At 40.5% G+C, this 27,845-nt stretch overlaps 2 protein-coding genes across 3 annotated transcripts in view; one reads left to right on the top strand and one right to left on the bottom strand.

The window, feature by feature from the left end:
• The window catches only part of RB195_014148 (uncharacterized protein), a gene marked incomplete at both ends in the record, with an annotated part of 68,123 nt that extends 47,022 nt beyond the window's left edge, over positions 1 to 21,101 (bottom strand). For both annotated transcript variants that reach the window (XM_064204288.1, XM_064204289.1), the window contains 3 exons: positions 425 to 551; positions 20,183 to 20,291; positions 21,019 to 21,101. In XM_064204288.1, the coding sequence (XP_064060169.1) occupies positions 425 to 551; positions 20,183 to 20,291; positions 21,019 to 21,101 (319 nt within the window). The remainder of the gene's footprint in view (positions 1 to 424; positions 552 to 20,182; positions 20,292 to 21,018) is intronic.
• RB195_014149 (uncharacterized protein) lies at positions 383 to 3,344 on the top strand (the record flags this gene model as incomplete). Its single annotated transcript, XM_064204291.1, has 3 exons — positions 383 to 516; positions 1,873 to 2,878; positions 3,045 to 3,344. The coding sequence occupies 3 exons, from the start codon at positions 383 to 385 to the stop codon at positions 3,342 to 3,344; spliced, it is 1,440 nt and encodes a 479-aa protein (XP_064060171.1).
• Positions 21,102 to 27,845: the final 6,744 nt, after the last annotated feature.

Genomic DNA, 27,845 nt, shown 5'->3' with positions numbered 1-27,845 from the left:
TGGGGCTTCCAACATGAGTTTACTGCTGTCCGATGCTAAATATTATTTTTTGTAATTTATGTAATAGTTTAATATTATTTTTGTAATATTTTATGATGCGTGTAATTATCTAATACTATGTACAATTTTGTCGTGGTTATCATGCTATCCTTCATTCAATACTGCCCACCACACAACCCTTACAATCCCCTTCGCTTGCAGTCCCCTTCCTTCCTTCACGACCCCCCGATGAGAAAATCTCAACACACGTTTGACCCTTGTTGGGGGACACGGTCTGACGGGTCTGAGGCATGAAGGATAGACAACAGTACCCGAAACGGAAGAGGTTAATGAAAAAACCGTCATTTCGCGACTCACTGATTGAAGATCATTTTTTTCCAAGATGAGACAGCTGTCAATTCTTGTCTACAAAAAGAATGTCTACCTCGTTCTTCATTTCCCGTTTCCAGGTGCACATTTGGGACAGATTCCCGCCGTGGAGAAAATCGAGCAGTCAAGAGTGAGCGAAATTGCTGAGTATAGCCGGAAACACGTAGAATATCGGACGAAACCTAAAAAATTTCGGAATTTTACTGAGCTGCTCTCGCTTTTACATCCGACTCCAAACATAATCCAACACATAACATAACATTTTCCTAATCATCTCCTTTTTCTCTGGATCAATTCTGAGGGTTATTACGAAAGATTACTTCTGTGAAAGTGGCCTTCGTAGTGGCCTCCTAGAAACACTAACTCCATTCAGCCTAGTTTAAACGTGCTTGACCCAAATGTCCATGATTATCTTTGTAATATCACTGTAAACGTACATAGAAGAGACGCATGCACTATGAGGGAGTGCAGCAAAAAGTCCAGGTAAAAGTAAAGATATTATTCGAGGCAATAATATCGTCTTTTATCAGAATACTTATATATGTACACGCATGAGTGAAAGTTCGTCAATTTTGTGGGCACATTAAGAGAAAGACTATTTTGAAAACAGTGCAACTCGGCTACGAACTTTTGCTAACAGAGCTATATAATCCTAGCTACTTAGCGCTTCGTTACAGATCAACAACTACTCGAGATGCAGAAGAAATCCGCACCTCCGTAGTATATTATGTGATGAGCATATGGACAGTGATAGAACATAACTTCGATGAGCGAGAAATTTGCAGGAAAGTGGGAATGAGCCAGAAGAAAAAGCTAGCACTTTTCGCTTTCTCAAATAGCAAAAGTGCAGAGAGATGGATAGTGCATTTAAAGGCAACATATCAAGAAATTGATGATGTTAGGATCCCCCCTTCACCACGAAAAGATAGGGGCAAGCATGAACGCAATCGATCAATTCTCCTAATTGTCTTGAAACGGCTTTGAAATCGGATTTTTTTTTCCTTTTTTTTCTTCGAATTTTTCTACGAGGCACCTAACAACATGCCGCGTGTGCGAGCGCAGGGACACGCGTGCGAGCGAACGGACAATTGGTGGGCTGCTGACGCTGTCTCTCCCACAAACTGGCGCGTATATCTGCGTAGTTCGATCTCCTGTAAGGATGTTCGATCGAAAAAGTCGTTTCCAACGTCGTCTTTCAGCACATTTGGAGGAAATTGGACGTGATGGTGCTCGTACCCATAATATACATTCTAACCTCCCAGAGACCTCATTATAGCCAATTTCACGGTTTTGTGCTTTCGAGTTTTTTTCGGGACTCTGTTACCTGCTCCTAGAGGCCCTGTCTTGACTAAACGCGATCCGGCATTTGTGTGCACGTATTGGAAACGTACGAACTGTATGGCCGGCACAACTATATGAAGCAAGGATTTCATACCTTGCGAAAAGGAGCTGTCGTCCAGTGCATCACCAATGCTAATAACCTAAAAGATCAGCTTCCTGAAGGAAACATGGCATCTTTGGCAACAACCGTTTCGTCACGCTGAACTGCTGTACATTGCCGAGCGAATTTGAACAAGGCGCCCTGCCTAGGCTTCTTCGATATCTCGATATCTTCGATATTTCTGTGCAGGAAACATGCATCGAAGATAGGCCTGTCGTCACCAGAAGCTGCAGAGGCATGAGAAACGACCAACAAGAATTTGGATCGGCAATATGCGCATTTGTACGACTGCGTAATAACAGAAGATGCAAACTCTGGATCGTAGGCGCCCACACAACTACAAGGACCAGTAAAGAGAACCTCAACGACAATTTATATGACGAAAACTTTGCATTGATGTCTAAGATACTCAGCCAGTACGTGGTCATAGTCGGAATCGACGCGAACGCGAACATGGGGCTTGAACAACAATCCGAAATGCTAGGCAAATGGTACTACCCTGTGAAACACACGTCGGATAGCGATTACCATCTGGCTGACCTATGTGAACAGGCGAGCCTCGTAACCTTTTCCAGATTCAGGAGGAATCATCGTCTCCATCATCTTAGGTGGCAATGGTCAACGCTTTTCATGCCTGAAGAGAAGAAGATGAGAACTCTCAAACTTCAGCTCAACTACCCACTGAAAAGGAACATTCCTCAGCCGGATATCCGAAAATCTAGAGCTGATCGGGACGGCGTTTTCGACTCTAACCACTGTCCAGTTCTTCGCAGCTTCAGAATATCTTTCACAAAAAAAGACCGACGAGCAGACCGCGAAAACGAATGGACGTTAAGACCGAAGGAGTTTGAAAAGGCATGGGAGTACAAGCACCCAAAGAAAGCCTATGCTTCACTGAAACAGTATAGCAGTAAAATGAAAAGACGTTCTCCAATCCTCAAAACTGCCAATGGAGTGGGCGTTGGTGAAGCAATTTTGCCAATTTCGAAAGATCACTTCAGCACCTTGCTGAACTTACAAGCACTATCAACTCTTGAGCTCGAGCACGTCCAGCGACCGACATCTACGGTCAGCGAAAGTCGGGCGTTCCGATCTATATTAGAAAAATGAAGGATGGAACGTCTGGTGGAGACGATGGTGCTGAGGCCTACTCCGCATTCAACTCCTTGACAAGTGGAGACGTGGAGACACGCGAGCATAACTCCGCTCCACAAACTTGGAACTCGCTTTCGAGTCTCCACATCGCGGCCGCCTTCCAAACGCGCATGGCGCCGATGGAGTGCCAGGAAAGTTTGTTCGCCCATTTGATGACATGCATCAACGAGCAAGTGCTGCGGTTCGAATACCAGCAGGATGTACAACATCGTTTGAGATGGTAACTGGAGTAAGACAAGGAACAGTGGGAGGACCTTCCCTGTTCAATTTCGCCATCGACAACGTCATGGAAAGAACAGTTGATCAGTGTACTGCCGATGTAATCTTAACCATCAGGACACACGATCTCGAGTATATGATGGGCATGAATGTTGAATAGATGTAGAAGATGTTGTTATATTCGTGGAAATCAGAACATGCTATCGATCTTGTATCAAGGCTAGCATTAGCTTATGACCATTACCCTTCATAAGTGCACACAGATGTGAGCCTCCTCAAGACCTTCCACCGGAATCAGAAGGCATGAGCAGTCGACCGAATTCGTAGATGAGTTCTGTCACCTGGGCTGTGAGGTAAAGAACAACGGCAGCTGTGGGAGTCATATACGACATAGATGTGCTAAGGCCTATTCCGTATTCAATCCTTGACAAAGTGTTTGTGGTGGACTCCCATCACTCGCGAGTTCAATCTGAAAGTCTACCTATCCGCAGTTCGCCCTATCACGATGGACGGATCTGGACTTGGGTACCACCATCTTCGGGGATACTGATAATCGGCTGTGTGGAAATGAAGGTGCTTAGATGGCTGTTGGGTACTAGGGTATGCCACTATGAACAACTTTATGCGGAGGTCGATGTAGTGTACCGGCGGATGACACGTGCGAAGTATCAACATCTGATACCACCGTCGAAAGTGGCTACGGAAAATCGTTCTCGCTTCTTTGGTCACAATACAATGAGACTAGCAGACCGAATTGTTCAATGTGCCCTGAGGACTCTCCCGGATTCAAGCTGGAAGAGGCCACCTGACCAAAAACGGAAGTTCTAGACTGAGGTTGTGGAAGAGGACCTAAGAAGAGGGTGGATAGGAAGTACAGGTGGAACGATTCGCAAGATATGGAATAACCGCGAATGGATTGATTATGTGCAAACTCTTGCTGAAGATCAAGTAGGTTTTGGGTACATCTACGCCCCAGGACGACAGGCCTCGGCGAGAATGTGGGCACGTCAAGCGACAATATCAGCTCGTCGATTAAGTCAAGTGAGTCAAGCTGTTTTTATTGAAGTTAAAATAACGCGCTCACGGCAATGACTGCGTGCCAAGACAAAGCAAAGCTGTCTGATGGAGAGTTGTGCGCGCGGGTGTATACAAAAGACTGCTTCATATTTTATAACATTTTGAAGACATGTTGTCTGTGTATCTACTTGCTCTTAAATTACTCCTGGAAAGAAATGTAGATGCACCGCAAAAATAAGGAGAATAGAACGTCCCACAAATCATTAATTACTTCAAAAATGGAGTTGGAACTGAATTAAATATTCTCGGCGCTCCTTTTTCAATTGAAAATTAAATGGTGATCACAATAACAAATCGACTTTTCTATCATTATAAATTCATCACAATGCATAAAGCGATAATCATACCATATCAGCTAATCTTATTGTGGGATTGTTGTGGAGGGAAATCCTAGTAACGTAATTTTCAGGTGATTAAAAAACACACCACTAGCGCGGAAAAAAACTGCACAATTTTAATCACTGAGGGGGCTTGCCACCGTTTCCGCTAGTGAGGTCTATTAGGACTCAAAATACAACAGTATTGTGATTAGTAATAGTTTCGAAGTGGTAAATGAGAATCTCGAATGCACTAGTTGCTTATTCAGTTGTATGAAAATTTGACTTATCGTAATCTTACTCATTTTACCCTTTTCTCGTTTTAATAATGTTTTAGTAGATAGTAAATAGTTAAGGTAAAGCATTTGGTCAAAGAAGCATAAGCGCAACGTTGAGAATTAAAACACACAGTGACTACATTTCTCACCTCAGGCATTCGTTGAACTCTGTTGTTTATCATCTTATTTAAAATCTCGAAAGAATGCTCAGCCAACTGGTAGAAGGGATTGAGTGTCAGCGTCTACGCCAGGCGATTACGTAGCTTTCCAAATGTGACCAAAGTGTAAATCAACCAAATGATTAGCACGCTCGTGCAAAGTTTGCGTGCAATTCTCGTTAACGAGATTGCCAACCAGTGCTTGGTTCATGTGTTGCAAAAACCATAAATCACTCTGATATTCTGAGAACGCATATGCAAAACGGATATTGGGTTCCTTTTTCCAAAAAAAAGACCTCCATCTCTCGGAAGTAATAATTTTCCACTGAAATTCTGATTAACAAACCATGATTCTGATTAATTGACTTGTCGACGTTTCTTAGACGTCACCGTAACTTTCTTTGTACAAAGTTATACTGAAATTAATGCTAAATTTCTAATTCTATTTTTCTCGTGCATTTTTTGACAGCTAATTTTTCCCGAGTTCGGTACTAGTAGACCCACGCAAAGGTTGTTTTGTGCACTCTCTGCCTATACAGTTCAATCTTAGCACAAATTGTAGTTGAGCTGAAAGGACAACAACTTCGGCAAGTTTATTTTTATGAATTCCAACTCAGTTGCAGTGCAGCATTAATGGATTAGCATGAATGCAGCTAAGGATAGTATTTCAGCAGGTGTAAAGATAAAGAAGCTCGATGAGCGAGGGGTTTCTTGTGACAGCACAAACGCAGAATGTGCGATAAGGAAAAGGATGAGATCAGTCTTGAGAGGGAGAGTGAGAGAAAAACTTCCAAGTCACTGTAAGTATTTCATATCTCGTTCCGGATCTTTCCGGTGTCTTGCACGATCAGAGGGATTTTGAATAGACTAGTCTTGAGTTAGTTTAAAGGTACCATATCACAAAATTGACCTTTAAACGATGAGATAGAGTTGGAGGTGCCCTACCTTTCGTTAAGGGTGTAGATCACAAGTATGGCGCGATCATTCAGTTCGGTATCGAAAGTCCGCATGCATGCTGGCAGATGCGGCGCATGTGCTCGCAGATTTGCCTCGTTATTAGCTGCCTTGTAGGAAGATTCTATCGTCAAGGCCCTTCCCTACCCTGTTTTTCAGAACAATTAGGAGAAATTGAGTGTGATGAGACTTATACTCGTGATCTATGTTGCGACCCATGTCTTTTCGTGGAAAGATCTCAAAATCATCAATTTCGTAGTATGATCTGCAGCACTCCAAGCAGGCTTTTTTGATCACGTAAAAACTGAGCGATGTAAATGAAAACCGATGGGAAAATCATCAGCAAACCTCCTGAGAAGGACGGGTGCTCGCGATGTCGCTTGTCCAGGAAACGCACTCGTTACAAACGAAAGCTAGTTTTACGAATCGAACCGATGAACCAGCCAACCTATCCTAACATATTGCCTTCTTAGCAGACGGAAAGTGCAGCTCAAAAACTTTCTGGCCAATTTTTGTGTTCCTGCACTAAGTGTTGGTACAGTAATTACTTTGTTGACTACTTTTTACTTACCGTGTACATGGAAGCTGCTCGTTCTCGTCCTTCATATTGGTAGGACGGCCGCTTCGGTTCGGTCTTTCGACGATTCATTAAAGGAAAATTGAGGCTGAATAGCAAAATACGCGATGAGAGATTTCTGGAGATTCTCCACTGATATAGACTCAAAGAAAGATGTATGTGAACTGTAGTTCATGAAAAAAAAAAGAAAAAGGAAAGATGGAACGAGAGAAGAATTGAAAAACAAGGTTTAAATGAGTGAACAAACTGAAGGAAAGCTGAAAAAGAGATAACTGTTACTCCATTCTAACCTCAGATTCCCTACCCCCAAATGAATGTGCTCCGAGTGGCTAGGACGGATTTTTTTTAGCATTCATAAGAAGGCCTAATGGAAGAAATTCAATGAGGCGAAATGCGGCTGACGATGTGAACTCTTCGGAAGGAGAATAACACTTCTATGAGCATCCACTAGTCTTCTATACCACTGTAATTTCGTATGTCCAGCGCTCCACTAAATAGCATTCAAGTTGCAACCATGGGAAATCGGCCTCGATTTGGACTACTTTCTGCCTTTTCCACACGATAAATTAGCAATAAATAATTGATGTTAAGAGTGACAGTCTAAAACAATGTAATAAATGGGCAGAGTAGTATAAAGAAAACATCAGTTTAGTATATAAAAGTAAAATATGCGAGTTGAGAACTCGGAAGAAACAACTGAAATTTCCGTCTTTTGCTCTGAAAGCAATTAATCCGACGTACAAGTACCTTGAGCTTTCTCTTTTTTCCCTATTATCAATTATTCACTTTATTTGTTGAGAGGGATTCAGCCAAGAAAAGAACAAAGAGATGATTTGGATTAGCGCAATGTATTTGTTGGCCATCAAAAACTTTCAACTACGGATCAACTACTTCCAGCATTCGCTTACGTACTTTCGTTTGCAACCAGTATCGAGCTATGTCACTTCCACTCCCAGCATTCTTTTCTAATCACAGTTGATTCTCATGCGAGTTTCTTTGTTGCGGCAAGAAGCCTTATGAATTCTTGGACAACTCCACGTTCTTGTCTCATTAATGGAGAACTAGGGTTTTCCGAAAGGGTAGAATTAAAGTGCACAAAAAGTTTCGCAACCTCTTTATACTTTCATCAGCCCAAGATTTTTCTTCTCGCGTTCATCGAAGAGATGAACATTCATATACTGTAAAGCGTCTCACATTTTTAGATAATTTAAACTTTATCGGATTTCCTCTCGCGGGTCAACAGATTGTTCCGGCTTCAACTCTATTTTCTCAGTCTTCTTCGATACCGTCTGCGGTGTCGGGAACCCTCTGAGAGGAGATTCTTTTTCCGTGGGATGGATTACGAAAAATAACCACAACAATATAATCTTGGGGAGATTATAAGATGAAGCCGTAGGAATTGCGATAAACGTATGGAGAAGATTTCATGTTTACGTAAGGGACTTTGCGAAAAGAGAGACGAAGCAATCCAGAAAAATGATGCCCATTTGTCGAAAAACGATGCCTGACGACGCCCGATTCCCTGCCTCCGCCTAGCTGTTGGAGAAAGCCAAACCTTAAAATTCCTTTTTCCTTTCTGTTTTACTCTCTTTGTTTCTGCTTCTAGAAAGCAGAAACGAGAATTTCTGGAAAGCAACATTCATAAATTCATAAAAAGCGAATTCTGGATCGTTACCCATTGAAAGAAAATGAAAGACAAAGAAGTAACTTCTACCAGAAAACATCATCAATTTTCTCCAAACACTAAAGCATATTGTCTTGAAAACTTAAGATGATGTAATACCATCCTGGTCAAGTGTCCGACAAATGTTCGTTGGGAAGAGCTAGATGATGCATTTTATTTAAAATTTTTTTCCTGCAATATGGGATCCATTGAAAATTTAAGATATTTTTTCGGAAAATAGGAAGATTTTTTGATTGATCTATGTATTATTTCTCTCTAAAAGCACGCATGGGCCCCAAGAGGATTTACGTCCCCAACTTAGTTTAGGTTGTGTTGATACGGTAAAACAATAATAATATGTGGAAACTTTATATTTCTAGTAGGGCCTCAACTTCCACACTTTAATCAAATTAAATTAATCAAAGGTAGGTTTAATTAACTAGTAGTAATTACAACATTCTTTTTAAATTTAGTAGAAATTAAAACATTTATTACATAAATCATACGTACAATTCTAAAAGTAGGGCATTAGAGGAGTTTTTTTCTCTCCAGGTGTCGTTCTCTTCTCATTCCGAGGGCCAGAGACATTGATATGATTCGCACACAGCATTTGGGTTTCCAACTAAGTTCCAAGGATGGGGAAGCACAAGTGCACACATTCATTTCGTTTTATCTAGGTAGAAGAAAAGCAAAAGCAAGATTCGTCTTTGGGTATGTTTCCCCATTTAGTGTTTTTTTTCTGAAATGATTATGCAGTTTTCTACACTATTTTCTCCCCAGAAAATACATAGGATTTCTGTTAATTTTAAATATCAGAGGTTATGATTTCCTATTCTAACAATCAGTCCAAAATAAAAAAAATTTGTGGCTAATAACACCGCAGAAAATCGAAAAAAAAAAACCTACTGCTCATGGTTCAAGTCCATTAGATCGTCATTAGACGTACTAGGCCAGTCCTCTGATAAATTTAAGTTTTTTTTTTAAAAGAAGAAGCGTATGTTTGGAAGCCCTTCATATTTCTCGAATTTTTGGAAAGATTATATGAATAAAAGTTAGAAAAATGTCTTATTGATGAGCAGAAGCTGACAACCCGTCGGCTTTCTCTTATGATAATTAAAGTTGATTAACAAATGGACTTGTAGGTTTTTGGAAAAACATTTCAAATAAGAAAAGAATTCTCAGATTCAATCATGTTTCCACGTAGTTGAGTAAGTGGCAACTTCGACCGGGCTTTGACTAGAGCTGGATCATATTAACCTCCTCGCTTGCAGGAACGAAAGATGATGAAGATGAAAGATAAACGAGAAATTAGTGAATTCCCTGCTTCTCAGTCGTTCTTCTGCACGACTCTGAATAAGGACGCCGACTAGGATGAAATCCTCGTTCTTTGAATGAAGTATGCTCCTTTTTAAATATCTGGGCGCGTGGGATCCAGAGAATTCCTAGAAAGCTCATCTTCATCTTTGATTCCAGTGCTGCTTAAGAGTGATATGGGTGTTACTCTGCTTTGATGTGGATATACCCGATGCCGCAACCAATGTGTGATCATTAAGCTTTTATAAACGAAAGTCTGGTAAGTTTTCTGCATAAGGGTGACTTTTATCCCAACCATCTATTCCCGAAACAAAAGCGATCGTCGCATGACGATTTTTAGTTTAATGAGCTTCTTTTTCTTGGATTGGACTTTCTGGTTGCCAAACACTGACACGCAAGTGTTCTCGAAGAAGAGATATTTTGCTCCACAAAACACTCCTCTTGGGAATTTTATACTTCTTTCTTCACCTCATAAGCAAGGTCGGCTCGTCGAGCACATCATCAAATGATTTATGTTGCGGCAAATCGGAAACGAAAATTCATCAGGTACAACGATGTCGAAGAGGGTGGCTAAAAACGATTCTCGACACTCCTTTCTTGATCTTTTGTATCATTTGCAAAGCCCAGATCTTTTTAAGGGAGTGAAATTTTTGAAACCGTTTTAAGGTCAACCGAAGGTCAAGCTCGGATGGATTTTGGACTCTTCAAATCCTGGGATTCATCAGAGGAAAAGAGGAAGTGATCGTCTGTCGGCTTTCGATGATCAAGATAATACTGACAGCCTTCGAGCATGGAAACCTTCCAAAGTTGCAATTTGCTAATGGAATGCTTCTGAGTGAACGAAAGCTTTCAGGGTGGTGCTAAGTAGTTGGTTACAGTAACAATGATCACTCAAAAAACCTTCCATCGTTTTTTATTTTTGTTTTGTTAAGGACAAGCTGGTTGTTAAAAAAAATGATAATTTTGCACATTCCTAATTTAATTTAAGAAAATCCAGTAGCATCACTTGGAGGTGGGAATCACTTAAGTGAGTATGCGTGTGCGTTCTTTAAATTCAGCCATTCTGTGGAAGATCCTGCGATACACTTCCGTAAGGTGAGATAATAGGAGATAACCGTAAGGTATATATAGTGCGGGGGTATTTCGGTAGAAACAAAAGTAGATCTAGTAAGAGAAGGCGTGGAACTACTCGAGCGAAAGCCCAAATGCATGACGCGGTCTCATTCGAGTGAACCTACTCCTCCTTGATATCTACAGACACATGTGGTCTTTACGACAATTATTACTAATAGGTGAATTTATGCATCACATGTGCAATTCAGTTAGGATTTTGCCGGTTGCTGTTCGCATTTTATAGGAATGTCTCTTCCATTGCACACTCATCGCTAGCGACTTTTTGAGATATTTTGTTGAATCGCATGAATGGTTGCACGGAAAATAAATTCGATAATGTGAATTCTCTGGATGCGGCATACTAGAAGAGTTGCTCAGGAATTATTCACCACTTTGTCCAGCCGATCAAAATAGCTGCAGGGTCCAAGAACTTTAGTGAAGCGGAAGAAAATTTTCTGGAAAAAAAATGCAAATCTTTCAGGGGTTCAGCAAGTTTTGCAATGGAGTTTCGAAATAGAGTTTTTGTAGAAATGAAGGAAATGATTTTCAGAGGAGACTTTTCACAGACTGTTTGAAAGGTGATAGTAGCCACCACCGTTACCTTAAGAAACCGACCGAAAGGAGCGGAAGAAAATGAGTTAGGATGAATGTATTGACAGAAAATCTTAGTGAAGCATGAAGATAGGCTTTGAGGTGAGTAAAGCGCGATCGAACACAGATGTTCAAGCAATGTGAAAATCCATCATTGCGACTAACTGGATATAAATCCATTTTTTTAGGAGCTTCTCCTAGCGAAATGAGAATGTAGAGGACTTTTAGCGAACAATTCAGTGGGTAGAAACTTTTAGTGGAGTTTTTTAATGGTTACTTCTTACATGACATTATTTGATACGGAATGATGCAGAATTTAATGATAGAAAAGTGGTTGCACAAAAACAGACGAAAAATTCGTTATTTGGGAGTATTTGCAGGTACAGCACTAGTACATGATTCTATTGTAACATGAGATCGACAAGGATATGAATTACTAAAGAGCTCTAATGATCGAAAGCTCTAAAGAACATTACCATTAGAGAAAATCCTAAGCATGTTGAATGAGAAAAGAAAAATGGGCAAAGGTTCCGAAAAAAACTCTAAGCTCAGCCACATCAAGTTATTAAAGCTGCACAATACACATCACTATATTTGTGTTAAAGTATCGTGCATAGTTACTCGCAAAAACATGTTTCTGGGTCTTAAAAAAATGCATATTTTATGTAAGAAAATCCCAAAATTAGCCTTTTATTTCATTCTGGTAACGAGAGCTTTGGTCGGCAGAAGAGAGTTGTAATTCCGAAGAATTATTTTTCGATCTGTCCCCGAACAGATTTTATAGCTCTTTTTACAATTAAGCATGAGAATTTCAGGTTCTTCTTGTCTCTCTTGAAACTTCACGGGAGAAAGTGAAGTTTTGCTTCCGCGCAGTTGGGAAAAAATAACAGCAACCGCGGAGGTCACTTTAATGATTTTAGATTGGAAAGAAATAGAAGCATTCAATATTAATCGCAAAAAATGGAAAAATCAAAACTGACTATCGTCGAAAGAAGTGTTGTCTTTAGAGCGAGTTGTTTGGCGCAATAAGATCCGAAAAGAAACCCAAAACTCAAAAGTGACGGACAGAAATTAACCCTTTCTTTAATGAGGGCAATGACTCCAATAATAGTGACCGATAACAGGAAATCACTTCTTATTGTATATGGTGCACTAACAACAAAGAAATTAGCTTGACTTAACCATAAAGGACAAATCTAACGTGGATTGTAGGAATATTGCATAAAAAGTTGATTCGGGGAGCTGCAAAAAACGCCACCAAATGCGTCATAGCTATGCTCCCGCTATGTGCGATCGCAGTTAAACCTTTTTCTGACCTTTGCCATTCTTTTCCAATGTAGAGATTCATTAGAGGTACCTTTTCTGCAATAATCGTTCTTGACTGTCCAGAGGTAGAAACGAAGATGATCTAATCACTGTTTTACGCTTCATTTCTTCAATCTAGCAGCGATATTTTCACTTTCGCAAAATTTCGAATCTAGGTTGATGAGATCACGGTAGGATTCAGCACTCCACAGTGTTTTTCTTTTTCAGAAATATCAATTACAACAAGTTCTGCTAAGCGAAAGGGCATACGAACGACACTGTAAGTTGTGAATTAATGCTGATCAGTCTGTGAATGAATGGATGAATGGAAATTAGTCTGTGAATGAATGAAAGCGACGCAGCTGCTTCAGAGTTTCTGATATGCGCCTCTAGACAATGGAAGACAGATTGCGAGGGACAGACGCTGTCTGGAACTATTATATTCAAAAGCTTGGGAGAGCTGCAAAAAAGTAAAAGGTAAGCAGAAAATGTAGGAGCCGAACGCCTGAATGGACGAGTGTATCCCAATGGGATACTAGAAATTTGTGGCGGAAAACGAGTTAGCGCCACCAGCGTAACAGCTTAGCGATGAGTTCGATGGTATGCAGCACTCGTAAAAGCGTTTACTTGGTTTCGTGCTCCTATGCATACTTCAGCCTTTATTTCGGAAATAAAGCAGCGCAGTAGTATTTCTATTCGATCGATAGTTCGGTACCGTCTTGAACCAGCCAGGCCTCTCATTCCGCCGATGTCGATAAATTGTATCAATCTTGCATAGGAAGATGAGGACAGATGACATATACATATATATATATATGACATATACATATATGACATATACATATGATACATAAATTGACCATCGACAGCCCCTATATGGATATTAAACCCATTTGATCCTCTACGAATCCAGAATCGAACGTGCTAGGGTATCTCAAAGACAAACTGAAAGCACCTTATCCGTCATTTCAAAAGAAAAACCATTCAATGACTGCACAGCAGCAAGAGAGTTCCATCGCTGGCCCACTGATATGTGAATTCAGTGGGTTTATACTCGTAGACAAATTTGATACCAATTGTTCCACTCCGCACGGACGGAAAACTTACACTTTGATGGAGGATATCGAGTCACTTACTGGGAAGACGTTGTGATGATTTTTACGACAGCTCTACCACAACAGTTGCTGGCAAAATTAATTCAATTAACGAAAAATGTCCAGGATGTAGTTAAATGGCTTTAGAGTATTTTGTTTTTCCTAAAGCTCATCCTTTCCTGTGTTTAATCGTTACGTTTCGGATCCGATTTTTTTGATTTTTAAAAGTGCTCTGTCAAAGTTTTGATCTTCATCTATTTTTAATTAGGCTACTCAAAAATTCATGTAGGAAGCTTAGAGTGTATTATTGTTTGAAACTTGATATTTAACTTCTTAAACTTATTTAACTTGCGCCGGCAACTATTGCGATTGCTTAAAAAGTGGACTAAGGATAAAGTGTCTGCGCTAATCAATCCGCTTGAGATGCGAAATTTCACCTCAATTCAGAGCCGATTGAAGTTTACGAGGCGCGTGTCCAGCCCATACAGTGATTTGCATGGCTACCCGATGTATGAAGTGAGTATTTGTATCCTCCCAGACTTGTGTGCTGCCAGTTTATCGACAAGGAAGGTATGAAGTGTTCAGTTGACACGAGGGGGTTTCGAACTATCGATCGATCGTGCAGTCACGGCGGAACCTCTCACCGACTGCACCCGCCTTGCACTTCAAAAGTACAATAGCAATGTACTACCGAACATTTGTTGAGAATGATAATTAAGCTTAATCCTTTCAAAAAATTACATTTATTAGAACTTCTTCCACGTACATATCTAAAACCTAACGGGTACCTTTCTACGGGCTGCGCGAAACAGAATCTTCCTGGGAGCAACACAGAAAATTCAAGCTGGATCGGATGGAACAAATAGTGGTTTGAGGGGTTGTGAAGTTAGTAAGCAGTTGTAGAAATGTGAACAGCCGGAGCTAATAAATTATATCCGGAGTGTTGAAATTTTTGGAGTTTCCAGTAACGTAACCATTATGCAGCAGGACGAAGACTTCGGAGTCCACCTATGAAGTTTCTAATCGCCTAATTTTTAAGAAATTTTTGGATTTTCAGCGATTTCTGGAAAATCTGTATGTGCCGTTACATCAAAACTAAAGCGTTGGTAGATTCTGAACGTCTAACTTTTTTATGCGATGATGAAGTTTGCTGGAGCCGAACGTAACTAGAAAAAAAAAAGAAATCTTTCAAGCAAGCGTACAAAAGATCTTCCTAAATCTATACCTAAAGTGTCAGAATGCTACTTTGATGATGCTGTATTGGCTAACATCGACATTTTCAACAATTCCGATCATATCTTGAGAAAAGAGATCAAGAGGAAAGAAGAGAAGCGCGAAGGGAAATGGCGATAGGAGACACGACTAACAGAGGACAGCATGAAATCAGATTCTATATAATCGTTAGCAGACTTGCAAGAAGATATCTGGCTTCCTATCAGGATTTAGCGAGGACGACTAGACTCTATCGGTGCTTATAACGTTAAGCATGGAACATATGTGTGGGAAATTGGGGGCGAGAGAGGCGTCAACTCAAATTGCCACCAAGCGTTGGCCTTTTAGCAATCTGCAATTCAACAATGTTGGAGCCTGGAGCGGAGATATTGCGGAGGAATTCTTGCGTGATGGAGGGAGAAGGACGAGGTGAGAGCTCTGGAGCTTTGGGATATGAATGAATGGAATAACGTATTCTTTTTGAAAACTAGCATCTTACTCGGAGTCAGTTCACACTCACTATTTTCAAGGTATGAAGAAACAGTTTGGTACAGAAGTGTCAAATAAGAGTAAAAAAAATGTGCAGCATGTAGAGGTCCCAGTTTGAGCAAGTATGAAACGGATGATAACGTCTAGAGGGGAAAACGAAAAAATCTAGGATCTCGGGAAACAAAAGTGCATGTCTGAGATGCCCAAAATGACATTTCAATATATGTGAAGTGAATGCTAATCAGAGCAGAACTACTTTTGAGGTTTGCTTTTGAGGATAATTCAAATTAATTTATTATAGGCAAGCCGAGATAGTCAGTACTGCAAAAGTTATGAGACCGATACGAACGGGAATTAGAAAATGATAAATGAAAACCTTCACAAAAACGTTCATCGTTCATGAAAAAAAAACGTTCGGAAGTGTAGATGAAAAAAGTGGTCACATTGTTTCACTCAGAGACATAGATGGGTTTCGGAAGGTAATGACAACATTCACTTCAGCGAAGCGTATAGAAGTCATGCTGAGCGCTTTAAAAACATGAGCAATTTTGCCTAGCAGTTGCTTTCCTTCAGTCACTACGAATTTTCGGGGTGCATTTCCAGGAAGTTGATAGATTCGTTTCACAGAAGGAAAACACAGAAAAGGCTTAACGAGCAAATTATCTTGAATTTTCACACACGTAACCAGCTTTCCTTACCAAAGAAATGTTCAACAAATCCGCTTTGTCTGATACTTGTAGATGAGATTAACGGAAAATATGAGGTTGATGGGGGTTGTGTTAGAACACGAACATGGAACTACTTCCTTCTCCTTCACATAATCATGATTTCTCCGGCTTCGAACCACGTAGTTGGTCATAGTTACCTAGCGTCATCAGAACCACACGTCTCTCTTACGAGGATTAGATCCATTACTTAATTTAAATGATCTGCATTCCTATTTGTAATTTCTTCAAGAGTTCTTGAAACGTTTGCAGTTTACTTACCAATTTCCTTTCTGAATACTCTTAAGTGAACTGAAATCTCCTCAAACTTATTCTACCCTGATTCTACCCAAACGAAGTGAAATAAGCATTGAAAGCAAGTATAAAACAGCCATTCCCATGTTTTGCGTGTCGTACGATTATTTTCGTGTTGGCACAACTTTCAAATACTCCAAATGCTCAGAATGATTGAAATATTCTGAACAGAAGCTCATTTCTTCCTTGGTAGTAAAAAATACTGCTACCGGTCTGGTACTCGTCAAATATTCCACGTAATACGCTCAGAAAGAATTCAATTTCAGCTCTTCGTAGAGGCCACTACACTAAAGTTATCTGCCAGTACACTATAATATTTTCGTCTATTCCCTTCGTCTGTGACAGTAACGTGTTCTATACAGAAAAAATTCTGGTGGAGAACCTAACACCTTCAGCCCGACTTGTTAACTATCTAATTAGTGTTTCTAAGTGCCTCTTTGATGTTAGCTAATTTTACAGTAAAAGAATATTTTTAGTTCATTTTCACAGTCTAATCCACATTTCGCTACACATTTTGCTTCCAGAGTGACATCAGAGGTAGAAAGGACACAATCAGCTTTGGAATGAAAACAAAGTCTTATGAATACCAAGCATTTGTACCAAGCAGTGATTTGTACCAAGCAGTGATCATTATAGTTCTCACAAGAATTCTCTCAAAGCGCGAAAGAAGAAGAATCGTCGAGGGAATGGTAACGGGAGACAAACCCGTCATCGCAATCAACTCATTTGCTGCAGGTACTTCATAAAAAAAGGAGGACCAGTTTTGACTCTGTTCCTACCGGACCAACCACGGGTCGGTCACGCGGCAGTCGATTCGAAGTATTGGATGCTGATGGATGAGTAAATGATTGGTGCACAGTTAAGCAATCACGACAGTGTGTACTCCGCCTGTTTCTCCCGCAAAATTATGGACTGCTCCTCGCAGCGTATGCATCCTCCTTCCTCGATAACAGGTTAGGGTGATGCTATAAAAGGAAGAGCGTAACTATTAGCAATCGTAGTTTAAATTGTGATGGTGGGACAAGCCCTAGCGCCTACTCAATTCCCCGCCAAATAAGGAAGTAAGGGCGAAGGAATGCACACAGGTCAAACGGAAGCAGTAGTAGGACCTCACGGGTTCGATTCCCGGCTGGAGCGGATTCTTCAAAAGCGGTTAAATTTAAGATTGCTCCTAATGGAAAGAGGAGGACAGTTTCACATAGTTTTCAGCAGTTTATACGTAACGCTGATGACATCTAATACCCAAAAACTATCAGATTGTGTAAATGGGTAACTCGAACTATTATATTAAGAAAATGGTTAATAATTTTGTGAGAAGAAAACTATGGGAAATACTTTGAACAGGTTCCACAGGAAAAAACTTTCTTCATAAACTATTTGAATTATACGCGGAGCGATAAGTGACTTATCCTCTGAAGCACCTCATAACCTTAAGGAAAACATCCAAACGATCGCTAAACTCAAGCAACAACACATCGGATACTGTTTACATCATTTGCTGAACCTCATAAAACAACAGACCACTACGTATCACTACAACTATGAATTACAAGGATCTCTTATAGGGACCTGACAGCCCGCCCCGCAGATCAAAACCCGCACAGGGACTGATATGAGGCTAGTTCGTTTATGATTGCAATGCACTTATCCGTTCTGTTTGAATTATTGCTTTTCGCAGTTTTTTTCTTGAGATTTAGATACTTTTTCTACCTAAATATTGCAAAGGGTCTGGGAAGTGTAGCATGCTGAGAACTGAGTTACAAAGTCCAGCGAAGTATGACCCGAGTTATTGAACATTACTTAAGAAATACTCCTATTCACGCTCGAGCAGAAATCAGAAATTCGGCATGTTCTGCCTTTCTGGAAAAACAGTGCAGAGTTTTGAAAACTTTTCCCTTATTTGGATAGGAGGTCTAAAGAAACTCCCATCTGCAAAGTTTTTCTTTCCCAGGTGGTCGGATTTTCTCAAAATTTAGACGGGAAAAATCCGTGTGACATTCAATCTCTCCCATCTGAATTTCAAAGAAGAAACCTAAAAGGTTCCTCAGCATACTAATCTAGACATGTTTCATAAGAAAAATTCTACAGAACATGTCCAAAAGCATTTATCAAAACGTTCTTCTCGAGAAAGTCTTCTAAACCTAGCAATCTTCACCCAGACCGACAAATGATGTCGCTGAATTCAGGCGTAGATTTTTGCAAACTATGTAATGTTGAGTATGCAATAGTTTTGGATGCAAGTTATAGGATTTTCTTTTTTCTGCAAAAATTTCGCTACTGTGGAGTATGGAACCTTCGAGGTATTCGTGTTTGTAAAAAAAGCGTTCTGTAATCGGCCTTTTTCTTCGAGATATTACTCCACTATCGACTTTCCTTCCTTTTCTTTTCTTTTCCTTTTTCGCCTTCACTCCTCTTTTGCTTTCCCTTCTCCTCTCTCTTTCTACCCCTCCCTTTCTCTTTCTACGACACCTAATTGGGAAAACCACAATGTATGCTTTATTCTGCAATAAAAGTTAAGCAGAGTTTTTTCCCGTTTTTTTTTTTGAGCAGAGCAGAGCAGAGTTTTTTTCCCGTCGAATACCTAAGAATATCGCAGCCTACCTCAACTTCTTAAAACATATAGAACCGACTGTAAGGAAAATACACCACTCTTTTTTCAAGTATTCAGAACTGCTCATACCATCATATCAACTATTTTCACTCGACTACACCCTTTGTCTTGAATAGGTTGATTAGTACGAAGCACTCTAGTCTGGGGGAACAGATCCTTCCGAGAGGACCACTTGCTTTCTTTGAGAATGATCGAGCTGCCACGGGAATGACTGCGCCGGTTTCCATTAAAAAAAATTAGGTGCAGACAACTTGTTTTTCTGTTTTGGATCCGACAAAGTATGGTTTTCCTTATTTGGTGCACCATTGGTATATGCGAACAAATAAATAAAGAAACAAGTAAGGAAGTGGGCACATAAGTGTTCAAGTCTGCCAAAGATAAAAATTCGTTCGGAAGCGTCTTTCAACAGATAGCAGTTTCGCCTAATTTCTTCTTAATCGTAGAAAATTACTAACTAAGCTTAATTATTGCGACATCTTATCAGAAAGTTGATAAGTGAACAATAACCAAAGAGATGCCTATTTTATTTGACGCTATGTTAACTATTCTAACAAAAACCACAGATTAGAATTCTTATGTATGTGTGTTGCAAGAAGACTGAACGGTAGTTCATTCTTTTAATAGTTTCAGACTGTACAGGAGCAGCTGAAAACCAGAACGCCTACCAACATAAGTTCGAAGTAAATGGACCAATGCGTGCGAAAATTATCGTCTCAGGTACAAAAGGTATCTTGTTTAGATGTAATTCAACAGAGTCTCAAAGGAGTTTTCCAATCCTCACTTCTTGGTTTCATTTTATACAGAACTTCTCAGACAGAAACAAAAACTATAGAAGAAAATCTGCTATCCGTGTTAGTGCGTTAGATTCCGAGCAAACAAGGAGTACTGGTCAGAGTTTTCTTCGAACCATTGGAAATTCAACGGATTTCCAATGAAATTTTAGTCGCTGTTAAAATATTCCACTAGTTCTTTCTTTTTTTTAACAGTATTAAATCGAGTTCTCTGATTCACTCAGTTACCTCCAAAAAAGGGTGGCAAACGAAGAACCGGCCCGCTCTGTGCGAGGACCACTCGTATGCAGACGAAGGCCTCAGTATATTGGCGAATTCCGTAAAGAGAAACCTTCGAAAACCAGGGATATTTAGTGTTTTACGATTTTCGCATTGACAGAACGACAGAATATGGGACGTTTTCTGTGAACCACCCCTTCTTGTCAGCGGTCGTACCTGTGCTATAGGGTTGTCGTACTTGTCAGGCTTGTCCTCTTCATTAGTTGCTTGTAGATCACAACTTCTTCCATGCCGTCGACTTAGAGGATTCCCACTGATGACCGAACTAAAGTCAGAATTAGTGAAAGTTTATCGAAGCAAGAAAAGCAGAAGGTTGAAGTATAATCTTTTTTTGAGGTGCTGTTTTGAGCAAGAAGTGGTGAAAAAAGTAACATTAGAATACGCAGACATTTATGGAGACTTTATGAATGAAGAAATTCTCATTTATGAAGACTAGAAAAAAGGTACATGATAAAAAATCATCGCATAAATCTTGTTGGAAAAAAACAGCACAAATAAATATATAAACAAAGTGTGAGATAAAGTATTCGATTATTATCGGACGTGCTCGAATAAGTTGAAAAAGTGAATACAAACTGACTGTTAGAAAGCACTTCTTACTCTTCAGAGGTCTTAAGCCCAGACATTAGCTATAGAGGTTCATTTCATCTGACTGTAACTTCGCCTGCGCATGTGAATTCGATGAATAGTTTAGGTCAAAAAGAAAATATGAAATTCCTGGTAAGGAACCGACAGAAAATCCCCGAAGAATGCACCTTTTTGCGAGCTATGCAGGGAATTATACGCAAACCCTATTGACCAGCAAATAATAAATTAACTTGGAAGTTTCGATAATAAGGAACAAGAAACAAGGGGAAAAAATGGAAAGCTTTCTTTATTAGTTCAATACGTTACTTCATCACATATATGTACGCAATTAACGTAAATTGTTAGCGAGTGATGACGGATAAAGAATAACACTTCTCTTTCTGTTGAATTTCATCAACACCTACCGATTTTGACAATGGAGTACACTGTCAGAATATTTGGGAACTCTTCCGTTTCGAAATCGTCTTCCCGATCGTGGATCAAACATCTGAGCACATAGCAACAGAAAACTTGAAAAAGTGAAGAAATAATTAGCGCGGAATGAACGCGAAAGTTTAGGAGTGGAAAAGCGATGATTGATAAATGAGAGAAATATTAAGGAAGAAGGTATCTAGTGTTGATTAATCCGCTCGGAATGTACCAACATGATCGATTTAAATTCAGGATTGTTGGAAGTTCAGGAAAGTGTAAACGAGCTATACAATGACTTGCAGATGCTCGCTTTTGTTCTCCAAGAGAAGTCTGCCGCAATTTACTGAAGGTTTCGAATCATCTATCGCGCGGTCCCAGCCATGCCTATTACCAATGCGTTCCACCCGCCCTTCACAAGAGGAACAAAAGTAGGAAATGTTTTTAAGAAACGTTGATAACTTGGGTTGTCCACGCTTAGGATTAATGATCCATGATGAATGATGATTAATGATTAATGATCTACCAAGTCTTATGGAAGTGGGAATAAATGATATAACCCAAAGTACAAAATGATGTTCATAGATACAGAAAGAAAAAGGTTTCTACTCCTTCATTGATTCTTTTTCCCTGAGATCCAATAACTTTTTAAATTCGTAATGAGCATTCGTTTTGCTTACTTCAGAAGAAAGGGAGTAACGTTGGAAGAATTACTCATCTCCCTCCACCTGCATCGGGCTCAGCCTGCTCCATAATCTTCATGGATGCCATAATGGGAGATCTTCCGAAGCTTGCAAAATGAACAGTCACGGGCCTACGGGCCTACGTCTCAAAGCCAAAAAGATCAAGTATATGGCAGCTGATATACACAGAACGTGCACAATTAGGACCAATGACACAGACATTCCAAACACTGCCGTTTTCTAATATCACGGTTGCATGATCGCATCCAACGGCAGTCCTGCAAGGAAAACTACCGCTAAACACGGATAAAGTGGTTAGCAACCAGCAGCGTGCTTTGCGAAAGGAAAAGCGTGACAATCCCAAGTTACTTACTTACTTAGACACTTAGATGGCCGTCTTCACTGGACGTGCGTTCCCCAAGATCTCTTCCACTCGTTTCGTTCCCTCGCCATTGTCATCCAAGATGTTCTCAAGTTTCGCGAGTGACGTTCACGGGGTCCTCGAGCAGTGTCCAGCTGAGCTCTCAGCTGGTCCGTCCGTGTAGCGAACACGTCACCTCATCTCGTTGGCGGTCTCTCTCGAAGGCGTTTAGCATCGCTTGGGATCCACTCTAGCGTTCTTTTAGTCTAGTCTTTTATCTATCGTCCACTCTTCTCACAATGTGACCGACCCATCTATGCTTTGCTCCCGATATATATTCCGCTAGGTCGCGAAGACGGGACATTCCTCTTAAGCCGAAGTTGCGAAGACCGGCTAGGTGTTGTGTGCGCCGGTTAAAGGCATCACTCCACGAATCTGAGGTGGTGCAGAATTCAGGTGGAGTATTCTTATAAACGACAGTAGATTATGAAGAGGAGGGTGATTCCGTCCATTTCTTCCTAATTGCCGTTAAAACGGTGCAGGGCCGCACGAGGCTGGCGCACTCCAGTCGAACTCCTTGCAGAAAAAAGTGCGCCAGAACGCCCGAAGCTGTATCTTCCGGGCCGTTTTTTACGGCAGTTAGGGAGAAATGAACGGAATCACTCTCCTCCCCATAATCTACTATGCCGTGCACGAATACTCCACCTGAAATCCGTACCACCTCAGATTCGTGGAGTGATGCCTTTAAACTTCAAAAGACACGTCTCGAGGGCTCTGTGGGTAGTAAGTAGCTTCCTAGACGTGGCAGCGGTGTCTGTCCACGTCTCCGCTGCGTAACAGAGCGCTTAGAACTGCCGAGTCTAAGAGATGCGCACGAAGATCTTGGTCCGTAAGGTGGTCCGTAGCTTCCCTGACGGGTGCGAATGCTGCCAATGGAAGAACAGTCTCAAGTTATAGAAATGATTTAAAATATTAAAAGTATATAGAATCTTCAATCGTCCTGTGACGATCCATGGCGTTGCGTGTTGGACCGCAACGTATGGGACTGGAAATGTTGCGGCAGAGGATTGATGTCATTCGCATCGACCACAAGGTACATATCCGGAAGAAACTAATCCTGCCTCCAATAGCCGAGGAAAAGCGTAAAACTCGCTTACGGCAATATGGTCACGTAACCACACTCTCCATAAGATGGCCATTAACCTATAACCTCAAGCGCATGACCGAGCGAAATGGTTTCACTTAAACGCATCACCCTACGAATCTGGGGAGCTAAGGGTTTCAGATGGGTTATGCCTATACGGGGTCGTAGATTGTGGGGAAGAGAGTGGTTCCGTCCACCTTCTTCCTAATTGCCGTAAAAAACGGCCCAGAAGGTGCGGCGCGTGCACAAGGTTGGCGCGCTCCAATCAAACTCGTTGTAGAAATAGCGCCCCGGGACGCTCGAAGTCGCATTTTCCAAGCCGTTTTTTACGAGAATTAGGAACCGAGAAAAAACCGGAGAGCCTTTAACCGGAAAAAAAGCATTTAATTGGAAAAACGGAACCTGCCACTAAACGAAACAAACATTGAAGAACAAAAGCAAAAGAAGAAGAAGGAAGTAGTAACACCTTCATTCATATCCCAAAAACTTCTGCAAAACTTCTGATTGGTGGAGGAACTGGGATTTTGACAAAGAAAAATTACTGGCATAACTTAGTACTAGTACTGCGTTCCACCAAAACCTCACGAAAACTTTAGATTTTTGATCGTGTTTTCTGGAGAAATGTTTTTTTTGGGAATAAACATAGAAATCATAAAAATCCTCTTCTGAAGTACATCCATGTATACACAGCTAAAAGAATATGGAGAAGAAGTGAATTGAATACGAAGAGAAAGAAGAGAATTGGTTTGCAGAAAAGAAAAAAAGGAAAAGTGCCGAACAAATTAGTTGTTAGTAGTAGAAATGACTTATGCATGAAGTATTCCCTAGAGGGATTGTGGAAAACATCATATATGAGTCTAACCAGTGTCACAATGAATCGCATATGTCGAATTGTCAGAGGAATTTCGCATGATGATGCGCATGATGGATGAGTAAGCACAAAACCTTACAAAACTATACTAAAACTTATTTTCTTTTAAATTTTTTTACAAATGTAAAAAAATAACGCAATACAGGAAGCTGAGGTAGGAGTATCTCAAAAAACTAAAAAAGGTAGATTTTTACGAAATACGCAAAACGAGTCAAAAAGTATGAGAATTCCTGCTTATATAGCGAATCAGTGTTTCCTCTAGATAGAAAAACAACGATCGAAGGGGAAAACTTGCTCATTGTGTCAATATCAGTTTAAAAATTTAACAAAGTCACATGTTTATGCTTCAGAAACTCCATTTTTTCACTTAACCAATAAATCATCTTTTGCACCGTCCGTCGCGGTATTTCGCGCGCAAATAACAAGTAAGCTAATAAACTAGTAAACTCTAATGGTAATCGTCATAGAGAATGCTACAATGCGTGATTTTCCTACATCCTGCAAAAATGTCGGGATACTTCAAAGCAAACCTGCCTGTAATGTCATGACAACGCAAAAGTGTTTAAATATCAAAAATCGCGTTAGTTTCGCATCGCACCAAAGCATTTGACTAAGGTAGCTTCCGTGACTTGTATGCCATGCATTGAAGAGTTCGGGGAAAGATTGTAGCTCGGCCAAATCACCCATGAAAACCGAAACGAGTCTTTTGTAGGCTACAATGTTCACTACATTACCTCGTTGTGCAGTTGTTTGAGGTTGTGGAAATATATTAATGTACTACTGATGTTCAGCTACGAATTAACTTGATGATCGAAGGAGAGTTCTAATTCTGCAGAGTAGGAAGGGCAAAACCTGCCTAGCACGCGAATGTCATATCAATTAAGAATGTTTCAAAAAGGCGTCCTTTGAGCGAAATGGCATATACAGGTGTAGGTACGCATTATTACGCAGTGAAAGATGTGAATAGCTCCCGACATGATATCGTTGAAAAAAAAAGCGCAGGGCACATTTTCGGTTAATGTCTCTAAGGAATTTTGAGTAGGAATTCCTATAACGGGCATGACATTACGGCTCACTCATTTTCTTTTCTTCGCCGATCCCGAATTCGGCGCAAGAAGCGCAATAAGCGCAAGCCCTTCCAATATTCTATATTTTTAAAAGTTTCCTACTAAAGGGACAGGTGTAACGTTGTACTAAGGGGCTCCTCTGCGACTGCTCGGCAGCTAGGTAGGGAGGTAAAACACCAATTTTTGTATCGATTGACCTTTGTATGTCATTGTTACAGGTTACAAGTTCTAAGATACAAGAAATTGGAATAAAAATGATTTGTTGTGTGACCTCTATTCGGGAAAATCTGCTGCAATGCTGTTTGGTACTGAAATTTGGAAATTCAAAGGACCTCGACACTCAAGCAACCTTGGAACCGAGGGATTAATGGTGCAATCATGCTCTACCAACGAACTTTCCTTGCAGGTAAAATCAAGGAGATGAACTCTGGCTGACTATATTTTCAACTAATACGACGAAGATCACATCGAGAAGTCAAAGCTATCCTGTGTTGGAGAATTATAGTTCCTTGTTCAACAACAAAACAACCTAACTGAATCAATGCCTTATTGTGAACGGATGCATCGCATCCTTGTAAGGTATGGAGCGAATTTCTGAAAGGCATTAGTGAGAGATCACCTCTGCACCGTCGATAGATTGACAACAAGGCCAAACAAACGATTCACGGTTCCAGAGTCGTTAACGTTATACCAATCTTGTTCGAAAAAACAGGAACAGTCAGTAATGTAGTAGCTGGCCCCAGAAGGTCACAGCGTAAGCCGCAAACATGTCCAAAAACCGCTACGATTCTGAATTGAATTACAGTGCGCATCCCCAAATAACTGATCAACACCGAGCACATTATCATTTATTTTTTCTTGACTCGGAAGTTCCTAGTACAACGAAGTACTTGAGAATACAAAACGAACAAGGAACCTGGATAAACATAAAGACATTTGGAAGTGCCGGTAGTAAAGTACTATACAAATGAGAGTAAGTACATTGTTTTATAGACTCCTACTTACTTTCGGGACGGGAGTGGCGCAGTCGGCTAGACGTCCGCTGTAGCTACACGGTCGATTGTTCGAAACCGTCCTAATGCCAACCCCTGAGATCTCAGTTTAAGCTCCAAAAGCCCAACCTTCTAAGCTCTTGATGTTGGTTCCGTATAAAGTATAGTACGGAAGTGAAAACAAGCAAAACAAGACAGTTACCATCTTAAATTCGCCGGTTTATGATTTGGTGACTAAAATTAGAAGCAACTTATGTTCTTACTAGATTGTTCAATCTGCAGTCAACGTAGTTCTGGAGGAGTCGAATTGACAAACTACATGAGACACTAGAGGTTTAGAATACCAATGGAGAATATGCATCCGATAGAAGTCGTACTTTAACAAAAAACAAAAAAGACAATACATTGTTTAGAACAAAACAGTTCTAAAGAATGTATTGCAACTAAGCATGCACTGGAATGAATTCAATAGCAATATTGTATCTGAGCTAAAATGGGCCAGCCAAAAGGCGTAAAATGGACAGGGTTACGAAAAAAAACAGATGCGGATAAAGTGCAGTGGAATGAAGACTTACTGATTAAGCTATGAGAATTTCTTGCGTATAAGCCTTTTGAAAAGAAAACAGGAACGGATAAATTTGGCTCCAATCTCGACCGCCCACTGAAGATGCCCGAGAGCTGTTCTTGCCATGTTCAACTATGCTCCAAAGCAGCTGCACGGTAACATGACGTTCGATGTGAGCGGTCAGTACGGCCGCGACCTACTTCAAGCAAATTATGACACTGGCAACTGCCTTGTGGCCAAAAAATTCCAAGCCCTTCAGGAAAGCGTATGTGTTATTTATTGAACGATCTAATCTTCTGCCTTCCTCTTTTTCTGATGTAGGCGATTTGTAAAATATGTGGTTTTAGTGCTCCGCGGGAATTTTCAAAATTGATCTCAATATTGGGTAGAGTTTGGAAAGCAGTCTGCGAATCATGCCGGAAAGGTAAAAAAATAGAATCCGAAACTAGAAAGTAGACAGATTAGGGACATCGGGCAGATCAGTTCATCTCGATAATAAAACTACTCGATGAAGCAATTCTTCATACTGTACGAAAACGGAATCCAATCTTTCGTTATCTTTCGTTCAGATTTTTAGTTTCACACCTGCTCTCTTTCTTCCTTCATTTCCCTCTCTTCGCCCGTTCATCGCGTTATGTCTCCGAATTTTCAATTTTGCTTGACATCTCATTTATGAATTTCAACCCTGCCTGTGACAAGAAAATAAAAAAAAATTACTTAGGACAACGTAGCATTCCTCATCATCCTATGAGTTGAATGCAGACAAATAAGAGAGGATGTTCACACAGATTTGCGAAACTGAAAGTTAATTTATGCGTTGCGTCTGAGTCAACTCGAATGGATTTATTGTCCTGAAAGCGGCAGTCTTGCTACTATTCATATCGTCCTTTTTCTAGTGAAGAGATGGCAGGACACAGGATAAGTTTTTTGAGACACAGCAGAACCCAAGCTGATAATGCTTACTGCCACCGTTATTATGAATCACCGCCTCCCGCTTAAAGGCTTCTAATCTCCTCCCCTTGCCCTGTCTTACATGCAGCATCTCCAAAGACAAGATTGCAAAGCATAGGTCATGTTCTTGTGTGGCGAAATAGCAGAAAGTGATGCAGTGACGATCGCGAACTTTCTAATTTCCCGGGA

The sequence above is a fragment of the Necator americanus genome, chromosome V (genome assembly GCF_031761385.1).
Source record: "Necator americanus strain Aroian chromosome V, whole genome shotgun sequence".
Lineage (NCBI taxonomy): Eukaryota > Metazoa > Nematoda > Chromadorea > Rhabditida > Ancylostomatidae > Necator > Necator americanus.
Note: the sequence above shows the minus strand (reverse complement) of the source record. Positions and strands in the feature narration are given on the sequence as shown.